This window comes from Vespa velutina, chromosome 18, assembly GCF_912470025.1.
Source record: "Vespa velutina chromosome 18, iVesVel2.1, whole genome shotgun sequence".
Classification (NCBI taxonomy): domain Eukaryota; kingdom Metazoa; phylum Arthropoda; class Insecta; order Hymenoptera; family Vespidae; genus Vespa; species Vespa velutina.
Window position 1 is genome coordinate 1839977 of NC_062205.1, and position 21407 is coordinate 1861383.

At 26.0% G+C, this 21407-nt stretch overlaps 6 protein-coding genes and 1 pseudogene across 11 annotated transcripts; 3 read left to right on the plus strand and 4 right to left on the minus strand.

Annotated features, from left to right (window-relative positions):
• Positions 1-391: 391 nt before the first annotated feature.
• LOC124955558 lies at positions 392-6413 on the plus strand (annotated as a pseudogene).
• Positions 4254-8561, minus strand: LOC124955454 (DNA replication complex GINS protein SLD5). The gene is given in 4 exon segments (XM_047509916.1): positions 4254-6181; positions 7056-7192; positions 7195-7215; positions 7218-8561. Coding segments are annotated over 3 exon segments (648 nt in total). The 5' UTR covers positions 7771-8561; the 3' UTR covers positions 4254-6181; positions 7056-7118.
• A 112-nt stretch (positions 8562-8673) lies between these two features.
• Positions 8674-11167, plus strand: LOC124955452 (rhodopsin-like). Its single transcript, XM_047509912.1, is given in 9 exon segments — positions 8674-8837; positions 9048-9377; positions 9460-9529; positions 9532-9624; positions 9627-9705; positions 9787-9796; positions 9798-10046; positions 10134-10300; positions 10476-11167. Coding segments are annotated over 8 exon segments (1131 nt in total). The 5' UTR covers positions 8674-8837; positions 9048-9053; the 3' UTR covers positions 10615-11167.
• Positions 11168-11269: 102 nt separating this feature from the next.
• LOC124955451 (rhodopsin-like) lies at positions 11270-13970 on the minus strand. Of its 2 annotated transcripts, none has more exons than XM_047509908.1 (9): positions 13859-13970; positions 13068-13269; positions 12717-12955; positions 12527-12633; positions 12361-12467; positions 12147-12294; positions 11962-12072; positions 11658-11824; positions 11270-11583 (listed from the first exon to the last, which is right to left on the minus strand). In XM_047509908.1, the coding sequence occupies exons 2-9, from the start codon at positions 13262-13264 to the stop codon at positions 11454-11456; spliced, it is 1206 nt and encodes a 401-aa protein (XP_047365864.1). In that variant the 5' UTR covers positions 13265-13269; positions 13859-13970; the 3' UTR covers positions 11270-11453. The 2 variants fall into 2 exon arrangements, with proteins under 2 accessions (XP_047365864.1, XP_047365865.1); XM_047509909.1 differs by lacking the exon at positions 13859-13970 and adding an exon at positions 13414-13462.
• On the minus strand, positions 13860-15568 carry LOC124955455 (COMM domain-containing protein 2). 3 transcript variants are annotated; one of them, XR_007102885.1, is made up of 7 exons: positions 15445-15568; positions 15131-15200; positions 14980-15057; positions 14794-14876; positions 14531-14704; positions 14144-14455; positions 13860-13970 (listed from the first exon to the last, which is right to left on the minus strand). XR_007102885.1 is itself a non-coding variant. In XM_047509917.1 (6 exons), exons 2-6 carry the CDS (start codon positions 15195-15197, stop codon positions 14258-14260), a joined length of 600 nt encoding a protein of 199 aa, XP_047365873.1. In that variant the 5' UTR covers positions 15198-15200; positions 15445-15568; the 3' UTR covers positions 14095-14257. The 3 variants fall into 3 exon arrangements, 1 of the variants encoding a protein (XP_047365873.1); XR_007102886.1 differs by having other exon boundaries at positions 15463-15544; XM_047509917.1 differs by lacking the exon at positions 13860-13970 and having other exon boundaries at positions 14095-14455.
• Positions 15537-16802, plus strand: LOC124955457. Its single transcript, XM_047509922.1, has 4 exons — positions 15537-15676; positions 16107-16224; positions 16384-16518; positions 16603-16802. Exons 1-4 carry the CDS (start codon positions 15664-15666, stop codon positions 16799-16801), a joined length of 465 nt encoding a protein of 154 aa, XP_047365878.1. The 5' UTR covers positions 15537-15663; the 3' UTR covers position 16802.
• Positions 16090-20419, minus strand: LOC124955456 (RING-H2 finger protein ATL33-like). Of its 3 annotated transcripts, XM_047509918.1 has the most exons (4): positions 20335-20411; positions 19898-19996; positions 19605-19764; positions 17762-19411 (listed from the first exon to the last, which is right to left on the minus strand). In XM_047509918.1, exons 1-4 carry the CDS (start codon positions 20384-20386, stop codon positions 19345-19347), a joined length of 378 nt encoding a protein of 125 aa, XP_047365874.1. In that variant the 5' UTR covers positions 20387-20411; the 3' UTR covers positions 17762-19344. The 3 variants fall into 3 exon arrangements, with proteins under 3 accessions (XP_047365877.1, XP_047365874.1, XP_047365876.1); XM_047509921.1 differs by lacking the exon at positions 17762-19411 and adding an exon at positions 16090-16455 and having other exon boundaries at positions 19898-20419; XM_047509920.1 differs by having other exon boundaries at positions 19898-20417.
• Between the last annotated feature and the right edge of the window lie 988 nt (positions 20420-21407).

The window sequence follows — 21407 nt, forward strand, 5'->3', positions numbered from 1 at the left end:
TTGTAGATATAATAAAACTCAGATCATTTTAAACCTTACGTAACTCAAATCGTGTACGTTTGCACATAGATTGTGTAGTGAAGGACAATAATTTATAATACTTTACGGATGTTCATTATATATCATAATCATCAAATATGTATTATCTTATACTATCTTTATATTCCCTTTTTATAATCTAATACATTCTATCGAGACTATAGATAATTTAGCGATATTGCCACAACATTTTAAAACTCTTGTTTAGTCATTCCTTTTAATGAAGTTTTAATATAAGATACTCAAATCACTCAACAGCTTTGGTGATATAAAGAGTGTTAATACAGTTTTTCTGATATATATAAGAAAATTACATTTTTTGGACCAAATTAAAAATGGATAGCAGTAAAAATACGATAATCCAAATCCGCGTTCGACAGCGAATATATTTAGTAAACTTACTTTTTGGTAAGATTAATTTTTATTTATTTATTTATTTTTTTTCTTATATGTATGTATAAATATATTACTAAGATCAATTTAAATTTTTCTGTTAATATAATAACCTTTCTTTCTCCTTTTCATTCAATATCTGATAATGTAATATTTTCTATAATATAATGTGCGTATTGTTCTTATTCTTAATTAGTTAATAATGTACTTAAAATTTAAGTACAATTATTAAATTTTTACATATTGTAAATGATTTTATGTTACAAGTTTTTTAACTTCTTTTTTTGGCTATTGTCTCTGTCTCTCTCCCTCTCTCTCTCTCTCTCTCCTCTCTCTCTCTCTCTCTCTTTGTCTTTATTGTATTATCTTTTGTCATATAATTACAAGAATACATTTGTATTTGTAATTTTTTTTATGGAAATTCTTTATAATATGAATATATGTATATATTTTAAATATATTTAATTATATAATTAAGCTATAAATTACTTACTTAGAGATAAGCCATATCTAAATTCATTTCAATAATTAGTATGTATCAGTTGTTAATACTATTTTCCATATATGTATGTATTTACAATACACTATTTATAATAATACTTTAACTTATTTTGCTTCTATGTTTTATTATTATTAATTCCTGTTTTTTAAAATTAATAATATTAAAATTTGTGATGCATTAGATTTTATTTAGATTTTAGATTAGAATTGTGAATTTGTATTTTAGGTGGTTAAAACCCATTATTTTTATAGGAAAAGATCATGATTTAACAATTAAAGACCTTTACAATATATCCTCTAGCGACATCAGTGAATTATTAGGAAATAAATTAGAACGGTAACTATACTTTAATTGGTTTAAAGAACAAGTCTAAAAAACAGTCCATTAAATTCAACTCATTTTTTATAGAAATTGGATAAAAGAACTAAAGCAGCAGAAGCAGCTGATAGAAAACCTAAGTTATATACAGCTTTGCAAAGACATTTTTATCATCATTTGCTTATTACGGAGGATGGACTTTCTTTTTATGCTTAGGTTTTAAGTAAATATATCGTTACTATAATAAATTATTATTAAGCATTTTATTATAATTTATATTAATTATATCTTTATAGAGTTTTACAACCATATACATTGGGATTACTTATATGGCATTTTGATCCTAGATCAACATCAACTGTAACAGAAGCATATAGTATGCTACTGCTGTTGTAATTATGATAACATTAACGACAATAATTAATCATTCATATTAATCTAGGTCAAATGGAATCGGCATGAGAATGAGAATAGCATGTTCATCTCTTGTTTATAAAAAGGTGATATTGAAACCATAAATTAATATTATATGTCTGTTTAGAAATCAGTGAATTAAATACATTAATATTTCTTATTTTAGATTTTACGATTATCACAAGGTACTACTGAGAATACCACCTCTGGACAAATTGTAAATTTACTATCAAATGATGTATCAAGATTTGATCAATTATTTACACTTTTACATTACATTTGGATTATGCCAATACAAGGTGCCTCTTAATCTCTTTTTAATTTGGGAAGTGTTGGTATAGCTTCTTTAGCTGGTGTCTTTCTTATAACAATTCAAACAATTCCTGTGCAAGGTAAAATAATTTCCCTTATATGACTATTGTTGATTTGTAATAACAATGAAGAAATAATATTTAATTATGTATTAATATAATATTAATTTAGGATATATGAGCAAGTGGACAGCAAATTTAAGGTTGAAAATAGCGAAAGAACTGACGAAGAGTTCGTTTAATGTCGGAAATTATCAGAGGTATTCAAGTTATTAAAATGTATACATGGGAAAGCCATTTGTAAAACTTGTTAGTCTTTCAAGAAGGTAATAATTTCTTAAAATTTTGTTATATCTTGCACAGTCATATTTTATGAATGTTACTTGTCTTTTATTTATTCTATGATAAATTTGTATGCTTTTATTTCAGTCATGAAATTGAATTATACTACATTAACATCGTACTTAAGAGGATTTACCTTAGCTAGTTTTATTTTTACTGAGCGAACAACATTGTATTTTACAATCATGGCATATGTACTTCATGGAAATAATATATCTGCTGATAAGTATTTTCAATGGCTCAGTACTTTAATATTCTTCAAGCTACCATGGCTATATTTTATCCTATGGCAGTAGCTTATGCTGCTGAAGCTTTTATATCAATAAGAAGATTAGAGGTAAACATATATAAATGTATTTTAATCAAATAAATTTGGTTAGTTCAAAAAAGATAAGATTTGATACGAGAAGTATCAGATATATTTGCATTGCATGTTTTTGATTTATGTTTTGTCAATATAGATTTTCTCTTATTGGAAGAAAATGTGCCTATAATTCATGCACTGCCAGGAGATGAGAAAAGTAGTATTATTTTGAAAGATGTCACTGCTACATGGACAGAAACTACTATTGTAAGCACTCTTCATGACATTAATAACTACATAGAATTTGGCAAACTTATGCTTTAGTTGGTCCAGTTGGATCAGGCAAGGTAATCTACCATTTTTATATATTATTTATATAACTTAATATTATAAACTATAATTTAGTAAAGCGTTTTCTAATCAATTATTTCTAATTTATTGTGTAGAGTTCATTTCTTCAATTAATTTTGGGAGAATTGAAAATATCTCATGGACAAGTAACTATTAAAGGTAACATTTCATATGCTAGTCAAGAATCTTGGTATTTGCTGGTACAGTGAGAAATAATATTTATTTGGACAATCATATGATCAAAGAAATATTCAAAAGTTGTCAAGTATGTGCTTTGCTTAAAGACTTTGAACAATTTCCACATGGTGATAAAACATTGGTTGGAGATAGAGGTACTGCACTTAGTGGAGGACAACGTGCAAGAATAAATTTAGCTAGGTAAATAAATTATATATTTACATCGTAATTATTATATCTATAATTTTCTTTGTATTTTTTAGAGCAGTATATAGAGATGCCGATATATATCTTTTGGATGATCCTTTATTGCTGTAGATGTGCATGTAGTAAACATTTATTTGATGAATGTATAAATGGATATTTGAAAATAAAACGAGAATTCTTGTAACACATCAAATACAGTACTTAAAAATTGTGATACATAATTATACTTAATAATGTAAGTATAATATTTCAAAAAAAAAAAAAAATAAAATTAAAAATCAATTTGATGGATGTAAGTTTAATATTGTTATTTATCGTGTATAATATTTATAAATATGTACGTAATATGTTTACAAAATAGGGTAAAGTGGAAAATGAAGGAACATTTGCAGATATTCAAAATAAAAAATTAATTTTTTGAAATTATTAGTAAATGATGAATCGAAGGAAAAGTATTAGTTAAAGAAAAAGTATAGATTCTACCTCAGATATGTTATCTTATGTATACTACAGAAAATGAAGATGATGTTGAACCTCAAGAGACAGAAGAGTTAATGGCTAAAGGAACATTAACAAAGCTATTTACTGGAAATATTTTAGAGCTGGAGCATCTATTTTTGTAATTATCGCCTTTGTTTGTTCTATGATATTGGGGCAAAATTGGAAGCAGTGGTGGTGATTATTGGGTTGCTTATTGGTATGATTCTTTAAAATGTTTAAAAATTTTAGATAAATACTTATTTATAGAACTTTCTAATTGCGAGATCTCCTATTAATAGTATTTTTACTATATTATATATATATATATTTATACACACATATATATATAATACAGACAGATAAATTTATTATGATATAGGACAAATCAAGAAGAAATGAGATTAAAGAAAGAACGTGATTTTATACATTCGCAATATAATTTTAACACATCTGCATTAACAGATGAAAATGGAAATCTACAGACTCCACAATCAGAAATAATACAATTGATAATATTAAACATATAGTCTTCAATGATTCTTCAATAATTTCAGAATATAATAGCTGAGAATATGGTTGGTAATATGATTTTTAATTTTTCCTGAAAATTCAATACTTTACTTCATGTAAAAATATTATTACATTTAGACAAACGTGAATGTAGTATCTACCGAATCATCCGGCCTTGATACATATACTGCTCTATGGTTTATGGAGGTTTTATCACCGTAAGCATAGTTATGACTATAACTAGAAATCTTCTATTTTTTAAAACATGCATGACATCAAGTAAAAATTTACATAATTTGATGTTCTCATGTTTACTTAAAGCGCCTATGCAATTTTTTAATACAAATCCGTTTGGTAAGCATTATCGTGTGATTTACTTGATAAATAAAAAAATAAATAAATGCCACGGCGAAATATATTTATGTCACAGGTCGTATCTCAATCGTTTTTCGAAAGATATTGGTGCTGTTGATGAAATCTTGCCAAGAACTATGATAGAATCAATTCAGATTTTTGCAGTAATGTCAGGAATTCTAATTCAAGTTATAATAATAATTGGTGGACTATTGTTCCTGTATTAATCATGGGTTTTCTATATTGGGAAATAGAAAAGTTTATATAACTACTGCACAAAATTTGAAACGTTTGGAAGGGACCAGTAAGAAATCAATTCTTAAATTTTTAAAATACGATAAAATCGATTGTTAAATAATATCTACTGTCATTTTTTTCAGCTAAAAGTCCAGTCTTCTCTCATGTCAATTCATCTTTAATAGGATTAAGCACAATTCGTTCATCTAATGCACAACTTATGCTTTCCAAAGAATTCGATTCTCATCAAGACTTACACACTGGCGCATACTCTTTGTCAATTTTAACTGCCACTGCTTTTGGTTTTGCACTTGATACAGTTTCTGTTTGTTTGTGACTTTTGTTACATATAGTTTTATTATTTTTTCACAATGGTAAATATCTATTAGAATAGACACAATTAGAATAATGTTTATGCATCCATTTATATTAATTTAATGGTTTTCTATACATTATCATTTATGTCAATATTTCAGAGAATACTTTTGCTGGAAATGTGGGTTTAGCTATTTCACAGGTTCTCATTTTATGTGGAATGTTACAAATGGTATGCGTCAAACTGCAGAAGCAATAGCACAAATGACTAGTGTAGAGAGAGTATTACAATTTACAAAGCTCGATGAAGAAGGTCCATTTACAAGTGATCCAAGTAATAAACCATCACTTGAATGGCCCACTAAAGGCGAAATTAAATTTGATCATGTGTATTTGCAATATTCTGATTCTGATCCACCAGTTTTAAAAGATTTAAATTTTATTATACAACTGCAATGAAGGTACATTATACGCTTTTATTGATAAATATGTATTTTGTAAAGTAAATTTTACTCATATTTTTTCTTTCAGATGGAATAGTTGGACGTACTGGTGCTGGTAAATCTTCATAATTTCAGCCTTATTCCGTTTGTCTGATTCAATGGTATAATTTACATAGACGGAATTAATATTAAGAAGATTGGTCTACATGATCTTCGAAATAGATTTCAATAATCCCTCAAGATCCAGTCCTTTTCTCTGCATCATTGCGAGATAATCTTGATCCCTTTCATAAACATGATGATGCTACTTTATGGGCTACAATGGAGGAAGTAGAATAAAAAGTGCATTTACTTCTTTAGATCATCAAATAAGTGAAAGTGGTAGCAATCTTAGTGCAGGACAAGGCAATTGCTTTGTCTTGCACGTGCTATAATAGAAAATAATAAAATTTTAATTCTGATGAAGCCACAGCGAACGTCGATCCTGCAACAGATACATTAATACAAACTACAATTAGAGAAAGTTTCAAAATTGTACAGTATTGACAATAGCACATAGATTAAATACTATAAGATAGTGATTAGAGTGTTGTTACTAGATCGTGGTAAAATACTTGAATTCGATCATCCATATATTTTGTTAAGAATAAGCAAAGTCATTTTACGAAATGGCAAAAGAAACTGGAGATAATATGATGAAACAATTTGAATTATAAGCGACGAGGTAAAATTATTGTACATAACATATTTTCTATTAGTAATTGTTTTGCAAAGAAGTATAAATTTTGTAATATTTATCATATCATTTTCAGGCATATAATAATTGCAAATTTAACATACCTACGGAAATTGCAATACAAAAAGAAGAAGATTTGAAAAGTTTAAAGGAAATTCTTTGTTAAAATGATATATATTTATATTTATATATTAATAATATGTATGTATTACTTTGTAACTCAAAAATAAAAAAAAATATATATGTATATATGTATTATCATTAATGCAATCTTCTTTATATATATTTTTTATAAATAATTACATAAATAATTACTGAATTTTACAAATTGCAACTTTTGATTATCTATTTCTTTTTTGGCAATTAAGTTCAAAGGTAATAACATACAGTAGAACATTTTGTATACATATTAAAATTACTTAATCTGTTTTTTTTTCTTTACTAAATATAATAGAAAAAAAAAAGTTATATTAAAGAAAAACTTGTTTACGGATCATGAATTTTTCATAATAGTCTTATAAAAAGATAAAATTTTATCCATGGGAAAGATAGATAAACATAAAGAGTTTTAATGTCTATTTTACATTGATAAATAAGGTAATATTTAATATTACTATCTTACGTTCAAAATAAATTTGTATGATATTTCTCTCGAACATCCATTAATTAATTAATTGTCATTTAATCATATTAACTGCACTGCACCACTTTTTACTAGATTAGCAATAGCATTATACTGTATAATATGTTGTGAGCCAGCTTCAAATCTATTTCCTCATCTATGACACGGGTAAAACAATACCAGTTATTCTTTCGTTAGCTCTTAAAAAAACATGAGTTTGCATATTCGGTTTGGTACTAATTTTATCTATTTCAAATCCTTGAAAGCTGGTAGGCATATGTTGTAAGGCCACTGTTTTGAAAAGATTTTCAACGCTGCCTAAATAATCCTTAGCAAATCGAAGTTCTTCTGGTGTTAAATAAGCTTCATCTGGTTCTCTACTAGCTTCCTCTGACAATATATGAATAGTATATCTCTCTATTTTCTCTAAACGTATTCTGAGATAACTAGAAATAAGAAATCGTATTCTATCGAGTTCCATTCTATGGACCACTAAGCGTAAATCATCTCTTTCTAACCTCTTCATGTTTTCTTCCATATGACTTATCTGTTGCAACATACAATCGACAAGATCAAATTTATGTGGTAGAATTTCTGGTGAAAATTTTTCATTAAGCCATGCATTTTCAATTGCTTCAAGTGCATTTTCTGCTGTTAATACTTCCTCTTCCTCGATTTCTAAATCGGCAACATTTTCTTTCATAATATCATCCATTATCTTCTAATATTATTTGTTGAATTAATACTTTTTTCCAATGTAAACTCTATTAAATATTATTGCAAACGTTAATACGCTTTTTTCAACTTTCAACAATCGGATTTATTGTGGCCACTGATCGTAAATACCGTTTACAATTTAAATCGTTTTTCGTATCATGAAATCAAGTAACGATTAAGATCGATTTATCGATCTTTTCTATAGCGCGCAATATATAGTCAAATTTAAAATGAAAAAGACTTGTAGAACATTAGAAAATCATTTGTAAATTTTAATTAATTTTCATTCTAAAAATATTAGATTAGATTTTAATTTTATTGAATTAATCATTAATATTGTTATAGTCATTAATTAAAATTAAAGTCTTAGATATTTAACATTGAAAATATATTATAGAACATTACTATAAGCTTCTTAAATGATGAAACCATATTAAACGCAAACATCAATAAAATATAACATATGCTAAAAGAAAATTAATAATATCAAGTAATTTAATTCGACGTTTTAATTTTTAATAGTTCTTATAAATAAAAAAAAAAAATGGATATATTTTCTTTTTTCCTTTATACTCGTTATTATCACGTGTTCTTCTTTATAAATTGTTGAAAATTTGTATGATAATGTCACATAAGAGTTTTATCCTTACGATTCTCAAGATATTCACGAAGAAATCGAAGTATACTTCTTCGGATTTTCGTGTTATATTCTTGTTGTACCTTTGTAAGGTTTCTGTGTGCGACATTGAAGGTGTACCAAGGTATTCTTTAATTCCTTTTAACTTAATAAGTACCGTCTTAAGACTGTTTGGAGACTTAGATGAAGTAGTCATATAGATAAGAAAAAATGAGGGTACATATGGAGTCAAGTTGGGACATTGGATTCATATTTAAACTGGACTCGGACCGAGACAAGACGAGCCGCATCCAACAGTGGACCAAACAACGGTCGGTGTCTTTTACGCCCTTACAACCCGCGGTGACCATCCTCCACTACTAACATTAAGCGAGTACTTGGATTAGTTCGTTTCTTTACGACGATTTTCTCCAAGTAGCCTGGAAAAAGTGAGAAACTAATAATATAATCAAAGATATTGGAGATTATTATTCTTAGATATTTTTTTTTTTTTTTTTGTTGTTTTTTAATGGCAACATATCATTTATGTTTTCATTCTGAATTTTTGTTCGTTGATTATTACCTTATCAATTTAAATTAATTTCATCATATTGATGAATTAAATAATAATAATACTTTCTCTCTACATATATATATAGTCCAGCATGACTGTTATGTCGGGACCAAGTTACGCTGCATGGGCGGGCCATGGTTCGAAATTCGGCAACCTGACCTTAGCAGACACAGTTCCACCAGAAATGTCACACTTAATTGATCCCCACTGGTATCAATTCCCGCCGATAAACCCTATGTGGTATCCTTTGGTTGGTTTTGTTATTGGTGTACTAGGCATTATCTCTGTCATCGGTAATGGCATGGTGGTTTACATCTTCTGCTCAACTAAATCGTTACGTACTCCAAGTAACATGTTTGTCATCAATCTCGCCTTCTCTGATTTTCTCATGATGTTTACTATGTCTCCACCTGTGGTAGGTATTATTTTACAATCGGATAACAACATTTTTAATTAGATATATTATAATTTTTTTGCAAATATGTTCTTATGAATAGGTGATTAACAGCTACTATGAGACTTGGGTATTTGGACCTCTTATGTGCCAAGTCTACGCATTGTTAGGCTCTCTGTTGGATGTGGCTCCATATGGACAATGACACTAATTGCATTTGATAGATATAACGTAATCGTCAAAGGTTTATCAGGCAAACCACTCAGCATTAATGGAGCCTTCTTCGAATCATTGGTATATGGTTATTCTCGCTCTTTTGGACTGTTGCGCCTATGGTAGGACTGGGCCGGTAATATCTTTTTATAATTTAATAAATTGTCTCTTTTTTTTTTCATTTTCAAACTATATCTAATAGTAATATTTTTTATAGATATGTACCATGAAGGAAATCTGACCGCTTGCGGCACTGATTACTTGAGCAAAGCCATTGAAAATACATCTTACATACTTGTATACAGCGTATTCGTCTACTATTTGCCACTATTTATGATAATCTACAGCTACTACTTCATCATCCAAGCTGTCGCAGCACACGAAAAAAATATGCGAGAACAAGCAAAGAAAATGAATGTTGCTTCTCTACGATCTTCTGAAAATGCTAATACCAGCGCAGAATGCAAACTGGCAAAGGTATATGTACATATATAAATGCAAATAACAATAATATAAAAATAAAAAAAAAATTCTCATATTTCAATAACTTTAATATCTTTCTAGGTAGCGCTTATGACGATCTCCTTGTGGTTCATGGCATGGACTCCTTATCTTGTCATTAATTATACAGGCATCTTTGATACCCAGAAAATAACACCTATTTTCACCATTTGGGGATCCATTTTCGCAAAGGCAAATGCTGTATATAATCCTATTGTATATGGTATCAGGTAAATCATTTCTTCTTTATTATGTCATTTCATCAGAAATTTTTTCATCTGTAAGAGACAGAAAGAAGATACTATATTAGATCAATGAAATTTTTATATTATGTTTATAACAATATAAAAGTAATTACATTTAGAAAAAACAATTAATACACTTGCTTCTTTTTAATGATTTCAGCCATCCTAAATACCGAGCCGCTCTCTTCCAAAGGTTCCCATCTTTGGCTTGTGCAAATGAACCAGCACCCTGTACAGATGCAACATCTACTGCATCTGGTGTTACTACGGTCCCTGAAGGCGAGAAACCTTCTGCATAAAAACAAAATTATAAAAAGCTGCCACTTTCTAAATTTCTAAATTAACATTACACTAAAATGAAAATATTAATATCATCAGAATGAAGAATACTTAATTATTCAACAAATGAGGCAGCCATATTTATGTGTTCTAAACAAGGACTTCCATGTGATATATGTAATGTTAAAAAAAATAGAAACAACAAGGATCTACAGTGAACACAGGTGAACTAATTGATTCTATTTAACATCTAGAAGGAGAGATTTATAAATAAAACCTGTACCAATAACATACATGATATCACTGTGTACATAACATAAAATGAGCAAACTTTGAATACATCTATAATTAATTTTATGATTCATATTTCACCACAATGTGAATCATTTACAATTGATCAATAGATTGAATTATAAATTTGTGCATTTTATAATATAGTGATATATATGGTCACTTTGGTATAGCAGGTATTGGCTCTATGATTACAAGATTAGTCAGCGTGCCAAGACATAGCGATAGCGTTATATCTGTACTTAATTTTGTAAAATTAAATAAATCATGCAAGCAGCATTACTCGTTTGTTATTATTAAATTAAAAATTACTGATAAAAAATACACCTTCCAAGGATCTACTATATTAGTGTACTTTTGTTTTAAAATAAATTACAAAAATAATAAACATGCACTGAATTATTTATTTTTAAATAATAATCGTAATTATTTTATAATTAATGCTTTTTTACACAATTATCAATAAATTATATTAAACTTTGATAGTAATGCATTATTAATTCTCTAGAAGTTTATTTATACTTCCATTTTAAGAAGAAAACTAAAGAATATTAATAATAATGAAAAATTATGCTTTTCCACTCGTTGTTGTAGTAGAAGATACTTCAGCATTTCCTGCAGATGCTGCAGGCTCTTCTGTTGATCCACACACAAAGAATGGTAGTTTTTCTTTTAATGCTGCTCTATACTTTGGATGACTATATAAAATATACAAATAAAGAAATTAATGGGTATACCTATAAATTTTAATAATTTTTATATTATTTTATACCTTATTCCATATACAATAGGATTATATATTGCATTGGCCTTAGCAAAAAGAGATCCCCAAATAGTAAACAGTGGACTAATTTTAGAACCATTAAATATACCCATATAATTTATTACCAAATATGGTGTCCAAGCCATAAACCATAATGATATTGTTGTTAAGGCTACCTAAAATAAAAAATTAATATAATAATTAAAATAAAAAATAAATCAAATTAAGTCGAAATAAATCTTAATAATTTTTTTAATAGTATTAATATAATAAGCTTATATAAATAAGCTTATATAAAAATTAACAGTAGTACTTTTGCCAATTTTGCTTCAGCACTAGTATTTTGGTTATCACCAGATCTTAAAGAAGCAACATTCATCTTCTTTGCTTGTTCTTTCATAGCTCTTTCATGAGCTGCTACAGCCTATAGAATTAAATGAAAATTCTTAATATAAAATTATTAATATATAAATAAATAAATATAATTGATATACTTACAGATACAATAAAATAATAGCTATAAATGATTGTAAATAATGGTAGATAATAAACAAATACTGAATATACCAATATATAAGATTTTGATCCCCAATCTTTGGAAAGATAATCTGTACCACATGCTGTCATATTCCCTTCTGGTACATACCTAATTTGTAAAAATGTTTAAATTTCTATAAAACAACTTCTAACATAATTATAATTAAACTTTTACCTATTCCATCCTACCATTGGTAAAATTGTCCATAACAATCCAAATAACCATATAATGACAATTTGTAGTAAAGCTCTTTTAATGGTTAGAGGTGTACCTGACATACCCTGCAATTATCCTTATTAACATTTTTATGCTTATCTTATTAATGCTACTTTTTAAATACCTTCACTATAACATTATATCGATCTAAAGCAATAGCAGTCATTGTCCATATAGATGCACATCCACATAGAGAACCAACCATAGCATATATATCGCACATTAAGGTACCTTTAAGTAGAAAAAAAAAGCTTATGCATAATTAATATTGTTCATATAACTAAGTAACTACATAAAAATTCTATTTTCATTACCTAGGATCCAAGTTTCATAATAACAATTGATTACCATAGGTGGAGACATTATAATCATCATTATAAAGTCTGAGAAAGCCAAATTTACCACAAGTAAATTACTAGGTGTTCTTAATGATGGTGTCATCAGAAATATATATACTACAACACCATTTCCAGACCATCCTAAAATTCCAAGTACAATCATAACTAAACCCAATATTTTATGCCACAATGGATCCAAAGGTGGAAATTGATACCTATATAGAGAAAAAAAAAGAAAAAAAAGAAAATTATTACATAGCTAATTCGTTTTAAAATATATATATAAAATGAATTTATTTATAATAAAAGATATAATCTAATAGTCACCAATGAGGATCAATTAAATGTAGCATTTCTGGAGGTACTTTATCAGCAACTGTTTGATTAGTATATCGCATTTGTTGATGTGCAAATTGAGGACCGATAGTTGTCAAGGCATGATTTATAATATTGTTTACTATTGTTCCATTTAATCCAGGTACAAAATCACTGACATTTATTGGATTTACTGAGTTTCCTTCCATATTACCTATAAACAAATATACAAGCATATTATTTTAATATAATAAGTATATAATAAATAAATATATAATAAATAAATATAAAATATGTTTTAATGATATATTATAAATAGGAATAATTAAATTAAATGAATTCTAAATTTAATACATACAGATATGAATTTGAAGATATTTATGTTTTAATAAATAAGTAGTAGTTAATAATTAGTAATATATGTAATGTTCTGAATGCTGAATATTTTTATTTGAAGTATGAACTGGTCACTGTCTCTTTTATATATCTTCAAATACGAACATACATATACATATATTCAAAATGTAATAAAATCATAATCCAATAAAATATTCAAATGAATACTTCCACTATCATATTAAATCTATTAACATACGTCCCTACTATTAATATACGTCGCAACAACTAAGTGGTAGTAACCACGTCATAGAAATTCTGTCATTTAAGATTTTAAAGAAGCCATTCAAAACGATATATTTTATATAGATGTATTCATATTTTTATTTCCATCTGGTTTCTGTATTTGTTTATTTTTAAATAATAGAAAAATAAATGAAAAGAAAAACTGACAAGAACATTATTACTTAGTTGTAAATGATTTATAATGATTTATAATTTTGTTTATTATTGTTCCATTTAATCCAGGTACAAAATCACTGACATTTATTAGATTTATTGAGTTTCCTTCCATATTTCCTATGAACAAATATACAAGCATATTACTTTAATATATATATATATAATAAATATAACAATATATATATATATATAACAAAGGTGAATAATTTGTAATAAAAACATAAATAATCCAATTTCTCAGTTATATTTAGATGTTTTATTTAAAATATTATTGTAACAATTAATATTACCTGTACTAATACATTTTCTTATTTTCATTTTTGATATTAAAATTTCTGATCTAGTTCTCCATAGTTTCAGAACATAATAATTCTTTTACTGATTTGTTTTAGTTAAATTTTAGTTTATTTTGCTACTCTAGAAACTTGACGTGTGTGTTGACTATAACCCTCCTTCAAAGCTTCTTCTAATTCTTGAGCCATATGTAGTAAATTGACAGGATCTGTTTGGAGTAGAATATGTTCCATGTTTTCATTATTTTTCAATGTTAAATCTAACGTAATCAATGGCGAAACTTGTTTTAACAGAGTCCTTGAAGCAGTCTAGAAACAATATAATTGTTATTATTTTTTTTTCAATGAACCATTTAATGTATATATAATAAAAAAATTGATTACCTGTACTTCAAAACGCCACTCAAGATCATGGTATTCTGGTATTTTAAAACCTGTAGCTGATAAAATATTGGATATCTCTTTGTTCTTTGTAATATACAGCTTACTTAAAATTGCTTCATTTTCTTCAGAAAAACCTAATGCTATAATAGAATCTCGAAAGTCTTCGTTACTTAACTACAATGATATATAATATATAATTACAATATATTTATAAGTTACATATAATTATATGATATATAATTGTATTATAATTAAAGTTATACCTTATGATTGCAACTTTCTAATAATAAGTTGATAAGACCTTCTACTGAATTTTTTATAACATCCACTTCTACCTCAAGTTTTTCTATAGTAATAATTGCATATCATTGATAGATAATAAAAGAATATTTGTTCAATAATTATTCATATATAAATATGAATACACATTTTATATATATTGTACTTACGGGCAGCCGCATAGTACAATTTCATGTTAGGGCCTTTTTGTAAATAATCTAAAGCAAGTTTGCAAAAATCCTGTAACACTGTGCAATTTTATTATAATAAATAAGGATAAATAATATTTTAACGAAATTAAAATCATCTGCGATATAATACCTTGAGGTGTTTGCTCTATAAGAAATAGCACATGTTTCTTATGATCTGGTCTCAATGTCAGCAACATTTTCTTTTATTAAACAAATAAAAAATATATAATTGTATATAAATATTTAAACAATCATTCATTACAAATTTATAATCGCTATATAAAACAAGCATCAATTTCCATGTTTATTAAGAATAATTTGAAAACATTTCGTATATTATATAAAATACATTATAAAATATACTACTTTTATTAATATTACATGCATGTAATCATATACAATATTAATATACGATTAATTTAAGTTACAAAATAAAATAACAACCTGTTTAAAGTCTCTAACCTTTGATTTCTGTCATTGGTTGTTTAAGTTCACTGCGCATACTCTACACGCATCTATTATACGTAAAAATATGGCGGATAATAATTTTGCCGTCAGAAGGCGTTAATGCTGTTGCCAACAAGGTACGGGTAGGTACGGAGCCAGACGGTAATCGTTTCTTGTGTATTATGACGTTAAGGACAACGAGCAACATTATAAAATATGGGAGATAAAGGTATTTATCAGTTCTTATAAAAAAAAAGTAAAAAGTAATCTAGCATTAAAAAGCATTATTAGGTTAAGAATTAATTTGCATTGTCACTTTCTACTCGTTGAATGCAAATTTCGAGCTTAATTATATTAAAAGAATTAATATTTTGTTAAATTTATTAAAAACGTATTATTATAAAAAAAAGGATAATACATTATGCTAATGATTGAGAATCTACCTATATTTTATATATATGATAATTGTCATTATTGTATTCCATCTCATTCCATATGCATATATATATATATATATATATATATATATATATATATATATACATGATATGAAGAAGCAGAAACTTGCAACTTGACTAATTACAAGTGTGTCTCACATTGTTTCAATATAATGCAAAATATAAAGTTATATTATTATAATTAAATCATATATTTCTCAGAACATCATGTACACTTCAGTGGGGCAAGCGGTCTTGGAAAGGACAACAACATTATGATACAACCGCAACGACATGGACATATAGATGTTCATCTTGGATTCTTACAGCTTCATCACAGGTTTACAAAACGATGCGATAAACTAAACGTAAATGTTGCAATCGTCATGTAGATAGTCGTACTGTTGTATGATTTGTTTCTTTAAATGATGAAAACCAGATTATACGCTCAACGAAGAAGATGAAGGTATCGTACATCTAGCGTATATATCCTTTGAAGGTACCACGTGGAGTTTTCTCTACCATGGAATATGTGTGTTCACGGTGAACTTCTTGCACCCGCTGTAGTTGTCTGTAACCATCACAATCCAGACTGTCACATTATCGACCTAATGCAAGAGAAGGATGGCCTTAAGTAAAGAAATATCTCCTTTTTTATTAATTGAAAATTATATTATAGCTTAATTTACATTTTTCATTTTAATTATTTCAATCACAGATTAAAAATTGAACTACTGGCGTACAAGGAACGAATCTTGAAAGAAGAAGTTCAAGTCATGTGTTGCAAATCTGGTGCACCATTAAAAATACTCTTGAACGCACGAGTATTAGGTAAGGATAAAGGGACACCTTTGTTAAGGAATGGTATACGCAGTGTTGCTGTAGAGGGAATCGATAAAGATGAAATATCTGAATAAATCTACTGATTAATGCTTCAAAATGAAACGCACTTTTACACGCTTCAACAAAATTGATTTTATAATTAATAAGTATTAAAAGATCCAAGGTAAAAGAGCAATACGAAAAATATTCGTTAAGTAAGAAACGTACATATTATCGATTTTGAAATAAAATAAGATGAGCTATTTGAGCTTTCATTATTTTTTGATTAACAAAATTGAGCTTATGTAAATTTAAAAATCAATAACTTATATATTAGAATACATATATGAAAAAAAAAGTGAGTATAATCAACAAATCAACAGGAATAAATATTTTTATTGGATACAGAAAAAAATGATTAATCATTAAATAGTTTTTTTTTTTTTTTTTTCTTTTTTTTCTTTTTAATTAAAATATACATTAACTTGAATTAGTTAATATTTGTATGAAATTGGCAACGAAAGTAGAATAGTTTCATTTAATTCCGACTTGCCTATTATATCATTATAATGTTATTATTATTTTACCTATTGCTGAATAACTATTATTGATAATGTGATTACATTGCAATATTATTGTAATTAGACATTTTTATTTGTCATCTTATTTATTAACAAAATCACATGCTCTTATAAACTTTAACCTAACTTGCCTATAGCTATAGCAATATATAATATTTCTATCACTATATGATAAAAAACGAATTTTTACTTTATGTATAAAATATCGTATTTTATAACATTATAATCATTTTATAATGTTTTATAATGAAATGAATATTTCTTCTAAATACAAGATATGTTTCAAATTTTAACCAATGTTTTATAATATATTACTTGGAGTTTTACAGGATATTTAAATATACAGGAATTGTATAGGATATTGGAAAAATATTAAACCAAATTAAATTGCATATAATATTAAAAAAAAGTTATGCCAAATTTTAAATTAATTGGAAGTACTCATCGAAATAAACAAAAAGGTCTTAACAAAAATGAACTTAAAAATTATTTATTTCACAGCCTTATAAAACAAAAATTAATTACATTAATTTAACTGATGAGATAAATTGTATACTTGTAACATATATTTTTTAATTATCTTCATTAATAAAAGTCTAATGGATTTATATCTGACAAACATAAAATTTCTTAATAATTTATAGTTTATAAAGATTTATTATTTTCAAACAAATTTTCGGTGAATATGCAATATAGTTCATTATTTGTTAAAACTTTCTTATTTATTAAGCAAATATTACAAGTTGGTAGACTAATGATAACTTTTTTAATATTCCATATGCACACATACTTTCATTCTTACGCGGGTAAGGTTTTACCCTTTGGCTAATTTCTTTCGATGTATTTATTTTTATATAAGTTTTGAACTTGCTTATTTAATTTCTTAAGTTACAATTGGATTTAAATAATGAAAAAATAATGATCATAAGATCTAAAAATTGCTATAAGGTTTCACTTTTATACGAAATGTTCTTTTAATTAAATATTAAGAATTACAAAATTAAATAATTTCAATGTTGTTATAATACAGTAACAAATCACATATAATAGTATTTTATATAAATATTAATATACAAATTTTCTCTTTTTTTAAATATATCGACATTGCTTTTATAAATAAACACGAATATTATCATTTAACAATTTCAAAATATAAGTAAATTTATTACTACCAATTATATTAATTTTTTTAGAGGATCACAGTTAATAGTTCACAAAAATCTTAAAAATTAGAAAGATAAAACAATTAAAAATTTTATGTAAATTTTATAAATATTTTTCATAAGAGAACAATAAATTTAAAAATATTAATTATATACGTTTCTTTAGAATGGATATAGAGTGAGATACTTAAAATAGGCTACTAGTTATCTGGCCATCTTTCGTAATTTTAAAGATAGAAAAAATTGTGCAATGTAAATATGTTGAATTATGTTATAATATATGTTATATTATAATACGCTATCTTAACGATTAACAGTAAGTGTTTCCAAATGTATGATTTTATTTAAGAAAAATGAAAATGACTTTTATTTTTTCTAAAAATCTTCAGTTGAACAAAATTTTCATTATATGTTGATGAAAAATATCATTTACTTGAAATGTTTGTTCTTATGTTTGAAACTGAAAGATATTCAGATATTTTTCACTGTATTAGGTGATTTATGCTGTACGAAATTGCCATTATTATAATGCATATGAAAAAACATATCTTTCAATCTTCACTAAATATTAACATAAATAATTATTAATATAATTTTTATGAATAAAATCTAATATAAAGTGAAGTTAAGAAAATATTTTAAATCTTACTGTTTGATAAGATATCAACAATAATTTTAGATTATATATTATAAAAGTTTTATAGTAATCACAAGATATTTTGTTACTCATTATTCAACATTGAACCAAATCTTAAATATATTTTATACTCAATTATGAAACCATTAAATGATTAAACAACGGTTGCTTTTTAAGCAACCAATCTGTTTTGTTCTTATAAATTAATAATTATAATATGACTTATAATCACACTCTTGTGTCAATTAAAAAATGAATTATCCATTTATATCACTAGATATTTTGATACTTCTCCCTGCAGGTAGGGCAAGTATTACGTGATTCCTATAATATTAAATATTAAATTATAAAATACGTAGATAATTTTCAAATTTAGTTAATATCAATGGTAGTTGTTCAAATCATAAATATAAATACATTTAATATAAAGAAATATGATAGAATCAATTATTTATTAAAGTTCTAATAAATGAATAGACCTTATTCTTTATATTCAAAAGTTAAAATAGATATATACCATTGGGCCTCGCGTTCTCCATTCTTCAATACATTTTTCATGAAAACAATGACCACATAAAAGTACTTTATCTTGATCTGAAACATTTTGAAAGCAGATGGTACAGACATCTTTAAATGGTCTCTTTGATCGTCTTTTCCGATACTGATTTTGTTGTTCGCTAGAAAGAATTCATAAATATTAAATGATAATACTTTTTTCTTTCTTAAAATAACACATTTATGTTATTTATATAAGGCCATCTATTACTTTATTTCTATATTAATTCCTATATTAATTGATAAAAATAATACTTGTTTGATGGTGAATTGGCAGTGAAAAAATTAGGAGGCATTCTAATATCTGGTCCATTGGGACCTCCAGAACTTCTATATCCATATGATTGTTCTTGTCTTCCGTTATTGGCAAGAAAATAATATAATAAACTTGCTAAACCGACTGTAATTACTACTATAGTGATACCTTGAAATGCCATTTATAATAAGCCAAATTGCCCGTTAAATAAATTGAAATTTTATTGAATAATATTATGAAAAGAATTGTAATTATTATATTTAATAGAATATACTACGTGCGATGAAATTCTTTTTTGATCGTCAACACTACACAAAATGTAACGTCACTAAGAAATTTGATTCACTATGAAAATTTTCATGATATAAAGAAAGATATCTAATTGTAAATAACATTCAGATCAACAATAATGGTTAAATGTTAATTTCTTTCTCACTCTTTCCCTTATATTTAAGAAGAACATAACGTGGCAAAAAACAACCATCCATTCGAGTAAAATGGGAAGAACGTACACAGGTTTGCCAACAGTTTTGAAAGTAACAATATATATACATATATATATTATACATATATAGCAAATATGAATTTATAGTAACAAAGGTATAACTAATAATTAGTAAGTAATTTAACATATATTATATAATTTTTCATACATATTTTAATAATAATAATATATATATATATATATATAAATCTTTCAGTAGAAAAAAAGTTATTTGCGTTTGTAAGAAAAATCCCTTCGCTACGTTTAATTTATAAGTTGGCAAGACTATTGCAATTATTCTGACAGAATTGCCAATAAACGAGTAAAAATAATCGTAACAAAGTATAAAAAGATAATATAGAAATAAAATGAGATAAAATAGAAAAAAAATATTTGCTTCTTTATTATGTGCTTTCGGAGTGTCGCAGAATATTAATTAATTTATCTTGTCAAAATGTAAATATTGTGTTAACAAATAGATACGATACGACATATATACATATATCTATACATATATATATATATATATGTATATATATATATATATATATATATATATATATATCATTGCAGGAACTATAAAAGTAAAAGAAAAGTAATTGGATTGAAGGCACTTTTTTATCGGCATACAATTAAATACATACGTAAAAAAAATTACACGCTTCTTTGATTATATCTTGATGTGCAATTATGACAACATTCTATTGGTAAATTATATATTGAAAATTGTTAATAATTTAATAGTAACAAAATTTTTAAATATATATTGAGACCTCATAATATTACATTTATCGTTACATGATCATCATTTGGAATCTAGACGTATACATTATATATCAATACTTATCAGACAATAAATAATCTATATACATAATATAATGTACGTAAGTAGTACATTAGTTTGCTTACGAAAAACTGTGAAAGTTCACGTCTAAGAAAGAAAAGGTAAGAAGAATATAAAAAATTACATATAAAAATTATTAAAATAAAATAACATATATACGTAGAAGACTATTTGGAGATCT

Excerpts from the sequence above, each read along its gene's own strand:
- LOC124955451 (XM_047509908.1), bottom strand. The coding sequence starts at position 13,264 with ATGGAAGGAAACTCAGTAAATCCAATAAATGTCAGTGATTTTGTACCT. Across the intron at positions 12,634-12,716 it reads TTATGAAACTTGGATCCTAG|GTACCTTAATGTGCGATATA; the intron begins GTAATGAAAATA and ends TTCTACTTAAAG. Across the intron at positions 12,468-12,526 it reads GATATAATGTTATAGTGAAG|GGTATGTCAGGTACACCTCT; the intron begins GTATTTAAAAAG and ends GGATAATTGCAG.
- LOC124955455 (XM_047509917.1), bottom strand. The coding sequence starts at position 15,197 with ATGTTGCTGACATTGAGACCAGATCATAAGAAACATGTGCTATTTCTT. Across the intron at positions 15,058-15,130 it reads TATAGAGCAAACACCTCAAG|TGTTACAGGATTTTTGCAAA; the intron begins GTATTATATCGC and ends AAAATTGCACAG. Across the intron at positions 14,456-14,530 it reads AGTGGCGTTTTGAAGTACAG|ACTGCTTCAAGGACTCTGTT; the intron begins GTAATCAATTTT and ends TATTGTTTCTAG.
- LOC124955457 (XM_047509922.1), top strand. Across the intron at positions 16,225-16,383 it reads TTCTTACAGCTTCATCACAG|GTACCACGTGGAGTTTTCTC; the intron begins GTTTACAAAACG and ends TATCCTTTGAAG. Across the intron at positions 16,519-16,602 it reads CAAGAGAAGGATGGCCTTAA|ATTAAAAATTGAACTACTGG; the intron begins GTAAAGAAATAT and ends TTTCAATCACAG.
- LOC124955456 (XM_047509920.1), bottom strand. The coding sequence starts at position 20,079 with ATGGCATTTCAAGGTATCACTATAGTAGTAATTACAGTCGGTTTAGCA. Across the intron at positions 19,765-19,897 it reads GCCAATTCACCATCAAACAA|CGAACAACAAAATCAGTATC; the intron begins GTATTATTTTTA and ends AATTCTTTCTAG. Across the intron at positions 19,412-19,604 it reads GGAGAACGCGAGGCCCAATG|GAATCACGTAATACTTGCCC; the intron begins GTATATATCTAT and ends TTAATATTATAG.